Source organism: Rhea americana, unplaced genomic scaffold (assembly GCF_003343005.1).
Source record: "Rhea americana isolate MKP2758 unplaced genomic scaffold, rheAme1 scaffold_164, whole genome shotgun sequence".
NCBI lineage: Eukaryota > Metazoa > Chordata > Aves > Rheiformes > Rheidae > Rhea > Rhea americana.
The window spans coordinates 1,007,538-1,014,177 of NW_028185750.1; the positions used below are offsets into that span (position 1 = coordinate 1,007,538).

General features: G+C 41.3%; 1 protein-coding gene across 1 annotated transcript in view; it reads right to left on the reverse strand.

Moving 5' to 3' along the window:
* RPL35 (ribosomal protein L35) overlaps nucleotides 1-4,053 on the reverse strand; it is a 6,727-nt gene extending 2,674 nt beyond the window's left edge. The window contains exon 1 of the mRNA XM_085300509.1: nucleotides 4,026-4,053. Within this exon, the coding sequence (XP_085156635.1) occupies nucleotides 4,026-4,053 (28 nt within the window). The remainder of the gene's footprint in view (nucleotides 1-4,025) is intronic.
* Nucleotides 4,054-6,640: the final 2,587 nt, after the last annotated feature.

The window sequence follows — 6,640 nt, forward strand, 5'->3', positions numbered from 1 at the left end:
GCTCCGCCGCGCTCAGGCGCCGCCGCAGTCCGCGGGGGGCGGCGGCGCGGCGCGTTTCGGCTCCGATCCGGAAAACCGCCGCGAGGATGACAAAAGCCGCCTCCTGCTTGGCGCTCCGCGGCCCCCGCCCCGCTCGGCAGGGTTTGTCGGGTTCTGCGTGCGTTTGACAGGTGACTGCGTCTCTCCGTCGGTGGCTGACTCGGGTGCGAAATACCGCCGGATTTTGCAAGAGCTGCCAGGGCAGTGCTGGATGTGCAAATGGCAAGTTCGGCAGGATCGTCGTGGGTTTGTTTTGATTTTCAGCGTTTATTTCAGCAGCTAGCTGTGTGACAGGTTCTGACTTGTACTGAGAAATGCTGTGTACAGCAGATAATACGAAATACTCCTGGGGATAAAAGCTGTACAGGTTTTGCGTCGTTTCCTCACCCCCCCCAACATTTCTTGTCTGGTTTTATTTACAAAAAATCTGGATGACCAAAGGCTGCCCTGAATAAAAAATTTAGGATCAAAGCAGACGGTTTTTGGGCTTTGGCTCTAATTTCCCACTGCATAGAACAGAATTTATTTCCATCAAAGTCCTAGTTGCACTTGTGTAGTTTAAGAACCAGGCCCTAAGCTTCCGAGTTTAGGCTGTGTATCAGCTAAGCGCTTCTAGTTCTCCAGGCCCCAAAATGGATCCTGTAATGTAAAAAACTGCTAGATTTTGCAAGAGCTGTCCAAATGCAATCCATGATTCTCAGTGCCTTCTCTAAGCTAATGCAAAGCAGCTCCCTTGGACAGCATGATGATTAAAATGCTAGTGTAAGTGAGTATTCCAGCATACCCATGCTCTCCCACCGTTGCTGCCAGCAATAAAACTGCAGTGTTGATGGCAGCCTTCAGAAATCATAGAAGATCATCCTAGTGTAGGTCTTGCTGTCCAGTACCTTTTATGACCTTGTGTGAACCCTGTTGCATAACAGTTGTAACTTTTGTTACTCAGAGTGTTGAAGGAGTGAAGAAGAAGCACATCAACTGACTTTAGATCATGCTCATAGAGAAAAGAACCAGTCTTTTGATATCAGAAGAGCCGTCCTTTTGGTATCAGATAAGTCAGGCTCTTCTAAGATGTTTTGATAAATTGAATCATTCTTTATAGTAACTAAAAGAAACAGTGAGTCACTTAATAAGAAGCAAGGAACATAATTCTGCAGTCATTCTGGGCTGCCAAAATAATACAGATAGCATACACTAATGTGATAGCCAGGTGTTTTGCTGCAGAAAATATAAAATGCCATTCATAGAAACTGTGTGGAGGGAAGAAATATTTTACTCTGCTATAGAGAAGATGGTGATCGTTGATTATCAGTAGAATTTTGTAGCTTACGGTTTTATCTTGAATTATATAATGTCTCTTACAAGCATTAAAAGATTTCTGCACTAGCTGGGCTGTGCTCTAAGTGTGAGAATGATAAAGGTGACCGTACCATGCTGTGTGTTCACTGTGCTCATGAGAGAAATCAGATCTACATGTGATAAAATGCTAAAGATGTAGCAATAGGAGGAAGATGTGGCTTGACTGTATTGTTATTCAGTTCCGTATTACTGTTTTTATTTAGTGGAAGAAAGTAATAAAAAATAGAGAATAATGCTTCAAAAGGCTAAGAAGCTCATAACATGGATCAGTTCTGTAGACGTTGCTCTGAAAAGAGCATTGAAAAAAAATGTGTTTTCCATAACATTTCCTTGCAGGCATAGATTTACTAAGGTGGGAGAAAGGGAACTGTAACTCTCCTTCCTCTGCTGCTAGCACCACTCCTTGTCACATGATGTGACTGCACAGTCCTCTGTTCACATTGCAGCTGTGCTTAGCCTGGTGTATGCCATTTAGATATCTGCTTTTTTTGTATCACTTTGATTTTGGTTTAGCTCTGCTGGCTTTAAATGGGGCTGTTGATAAACTGCAGTAGTGTAAATGGATAATGGTAATTAATTCGATCATCTGGACTCATTACTTTGTTGGCTTATGTTCTGCTGTGTATGGCATGCATGATGCAAGGGAAGAGGAGTTCTAGTGTGAAAGTCTAAGCTATCCTGAAGTGATGTTTCTGACCAAATAGCTAAGACTTAACTGTTTCTTTGCTTTTCTGTTTTTTGTTAAGAGCATTATACAGCTGCAGTTTTATCACGTAAATCTATGTGTTGATGTGACTTTTCAAAGAAATGGCCAGTAAGAGTAAGCTTTGTAGAAGGAAAGCCAGGACCTGTACGGGCAAGTTTTGTACTAATTTTCTTTGCTAATCTTATCTAAGGATGTTCTGCAGGCTTGTCTGTTACAAACAGGTTGTTCTGTTTTAAGCACATAAACTCCATCCTGGATATGTAGGTTTTGTATAGAAAAAGAGGCATGGAGTGGGGTATATGTTGCAGCAGAAGGAAGCAGTTTAAAGGAGTGGACTGAGTTGTGTGTGGGAGCTGCAAGGAGGGTCAAACAGAGGTCTGTTGTGTAAAGTATGCAAGCTGGTTGCCAACACAAATATTACCTAGCAGTTTACATGTGCTGAGAGAGCCCAGCAGACCCTGTAATGGGAATAGAATAGAATAACCATCAGTCTGGTTCTCTGAGGATGTCAGTCAAGAAAGGAAATACGTTATGCCAAAAAGCCTGGGTGGAACAGCAGGTCTAGAGCATTCCTTGTTTGAAGTACTTTGAATTATTGCTATTATTATATCAGAACAAAGACTAGAAACCAAATTTATTTATATAATTAAGGCAGACGTTACCAGAGGGATTTCTCTGCTTTGTGGTAGAATAATGATTTGGGAGCAATTTCTGCTGTGGAGGGTGAATGAGTGATGGCATTGTGTGCAATTCTTGTGCTTGCTGGCAGCTTACCTCCGAACACTGGTTTGGGGGAGGAAGTGAATTCAATTGATCAAATAGATTTCCTTAGCTTGTACTGCATTCTGTTTTGTCAGAGTAAGGTTCCAATTGGAAAGCAGCCATTAACACCTTGGCTGAGAATGCTAACGAGATGTAGAGTATGATGATAACTGTCCTCCAGTTCGGATAATGCTGGCCTGAACTGCAGTTTGGGCTATCTAGTAAATAATTTGACTTGCTAGGAAGAGGTCATTCTCTGCACTACATTAACATCAAGTGTATATCAAGGAGTTAAAAAAATCAGTGGTTTTCTGGGAAAAGAAAAAAAAAAATCTATCCTGCTTTTCAGGAACTTGGCTACTCTAGATATGAGAGGCATGTGCTTTTTTCCACACTGCTCTAGGTGATGGCTTAGTTCAAGGGGGCCCAGATTTGGCTCAGTCAACAGTTGTGTTGGCGTTTTGCCATCAAATGTGCATAAAATGGAGCTGACTGCAGTTCCCTCCTCACTCTAATATGGAGGGGCAGCCCAGAGAGACCTGAGGTCCCAGTATGCCTTGCTGTAGGCTGATTTGGCTATGAAAATTACACTGTGATGTGCAATTCCTGCAGCATGAGCTGTGTGGTGAATTAATAGCTGTTTTCTAGTCCCTGAGTTGTATTTTGGTGCCTTATCGTGTTAACTAATGCATTTCAACCCTTGTTGTGCCTATGCTTCCAAAATCTGTCTCCCTTTTCACAGTGGCTTGTGTACTTTTCCAGATGTGCGAAGTTCATGTCTCATTTGCAGGCTCTTTTCTATGATTTTGTGGCTTATGTGCCTTGCCACAAAATAAAGAAAAACACAACTAACACCGCTGACATTTTAGCTGCTTAAAGCACATTGTATGTAAATAAACCACTGAATAGTTTAGCTTGTGAAATTAAATACACACAGTTCAGCCTGCAGTGGCTAATGATATTTTATCCATCTTCCTCCTTTCCCTCCTATCCCTCCTAAAAGTAGACTAGCCTAATGTTCTTTTCTCTCTCTCTCTCTTTTTTTTTCCTCTCCTTCTGTTGCTCTCTCATACCATGCAAATTACTAGTACTGTGTAGGTGGCATGCAAGGGCCACTATAGGTTCTGATTTGAATTAAAAGTAGATGAGAGGAAATACTTACATCGTCTTCCACATAGCTTCTGAACCATCTTCTGGGGATTTCTGCACTCTCGTGACCCAGAAAATTTCTCGGTGTCTGACTTTGCTACTGAAAGTGAGCTCAAATTCTAACTAGTTAATTCAGTAAAAGAATAGAGGCTAACTGTGATGACATTTTTAGCCTTTGCCCCTTTTTTATCCTGTATACAAGAGGTCATGAACTGCAGGGAAAGAGGGATCACAGAGGGCGCAGAGTTGACAAATGCAGAACAAATTACCAGTGGCAGAAACATAAAGACAAGAAGCAAAAGTTTTGTGTTATGGAGATAATTGAAAATGGCCATATGCATTACATGATGRTATCATGTCTCTTGCATTTAAAGTTAGGCTGTTTGTAGTGAATTTAGAAAAGCCTGTTGGTAAGGTGTGGGTTAGCTGGTATCTTGATGCAGAAGACAAGGTTGGAAGGGACGGCTTTTTGTTTCAATGATATGGTGCTAATGAGTTGCTCTGTGTTGTCCTGGGGGTTAAAAGAATGCCAAAGTTATTGTTCTGGATACAGACAGGTCTGCTTCAAGCAATAAAAAGATGTTTATAAAAAGAAAAAAAGGCATAATACAAATTGAAAACCCAATTCTGTAGTGTAAGCATTTATTTCAAGCTAAAATAATAGGGTTGGTTCTGCGTTCTGGATATTACCTGAATTGGATTTCATGTGAATTGGAATGGGGTAGAATTTGTAGTTTGAGCTATTTCCCTGTGAGGAGTCTTGAGACCATTCCTGCAAAGAGGTTGAAGGTAATGTAGAGAAGGCAGCTCATGTGAACTTTGAGGACTTAATATCAGACCACGTATGTGAAACTTCAGTCTTCTGATATGCTAAGGAATGAACTAAGCACTCATGTAAAAGTGCTACTTTCATTTGGGAGTAACTGCTTATTGTGTAGCTGTGTGCTTGCTGTCTCTCAGGTAGATGTGCTGACACAGTGTGATTCTGGAGAATTCTAAATTCCTGTCTTTATCTTGTTTTCTTATATAGCACCTTCCCTATTCTTTCCCTTTTTAGGAAACAAGGTTTATGCAATTGCATATTCAGGTTTCCTTCCTCTTCTCCAAGTACCTTTGAGTGATTTGTGCAATGTAACCAGTGTTGATGTAGGGAGACAGGTCCTGAAGATTATCTAGCCAGTAATTTTCATAAAGCTTGAAGGAAGTTTGAGGAGAGGGACATGTTTAGTGCATTTATTGAGGGGAAAGACAGACTTAAGAGAGTTACTACATGCTGTCGGGAGGCATCTGGCCAGCCAGTCAGCACGTGTATAGCCCTGAGGTAGTTGGGCCACTTACTTTTTGCTCCGTGGGAAATCTGGGGTTATTGTGGGAAATCTGGGATTATTGTGGTAGACAGGGAAAGGTCAACAGGGCAAAATACAGGTTGATACAATACCAGGCTTCCTATATCCATAAGAGAGAAGATGACTGACTGTGCTTATGTGTGTGGGTAGTGTCTAAGGCTTGGTTGGTTTTGTACGTTTTTAATCCTTTTTAAAAATGTCTCACCTCTTGCTCAGTCTGCAGAGCTGCTCCAGTACTACTTCTACAAGTCAGCTGTAAAATTAGTATATTTTAGTAGGAAAGCTACTTTCTTGGAGAATTTTCTGTTACAGGAGAATGAGTTGTATCTGCAGGTATTTTTGGATCAGGCATGTTGTGATTTGTTTACAAACCAGAAGTCTCTCTCTTCCCTCCCTTCCTCCCTCCCTCTCTCTCTCGCTCTCTCTCTTTTTTTTTTTTTTTTTTTTTAAACTCTCCTCCTTTATGCTGCATTTCTCCTTGAAATAAACGTCCAGGCAGAGAACATGATTTGAGCAGCATTATAAACGGAATAAAATAGCTGCTCATTTCTCTTTCCTAAGTTGTATTTGAAGTTACTTTGTGTTGCATTCAAACAAAAAGTGCCTCCAAAGCCTGGGCTCTGCTCAGATGCTTTTCATTGTGTATTCTGTGTGCATGTCTGTACAGCAGTGAGCTTAGCTTGTGCAGAAACAATCTGATCATTCTTTAAACTAGAGTTGGGTATTATTGTCCGTGTGGACTACAAACCCTGCATAGGAATCCAGGTGTGGTCTGTTAGCCTGCTCTTGGATGCGTCCAGTAGTGTCCAAGCCATCTACTTGAAAATGGGCTTGGTGTGTCTAGAAAAGTTGCAGTCACTGCAGTGCAGACATGCCGTGAGGTGAACAGTGCTTAGAGATGAGAAATGCCCGTGTTTGCTTCCAGCGTTTACTAAAAACCTTGGAATAATAAAGAAATCTATGTCTTTCCTCATATTTCTTTTTAAAATCGCTATACCTGATGCATCTGATTCTTCTGTTTGTCAGGCTTTAATGGGTCTGATGTATAACTGCTCTTTGCTGTTCTCTCTGAGGCATTGACTCTGGCATTACATGACACTCTTAGTGTCTTTTTTTTTTCTAGTTCAATATTTTTCTTAAATAGAACTGATTGATGTCTCAGAACATTTGGGGCAGTGGCTCTCAGTGGAGAATTAGGTATTCTGGGCAAAGGAATGAATTTGGTTTCTAATTAATTTTTGTGTTGTCTGAGGCTCTGTCAGGACTAGCACTCTGAGCTAGA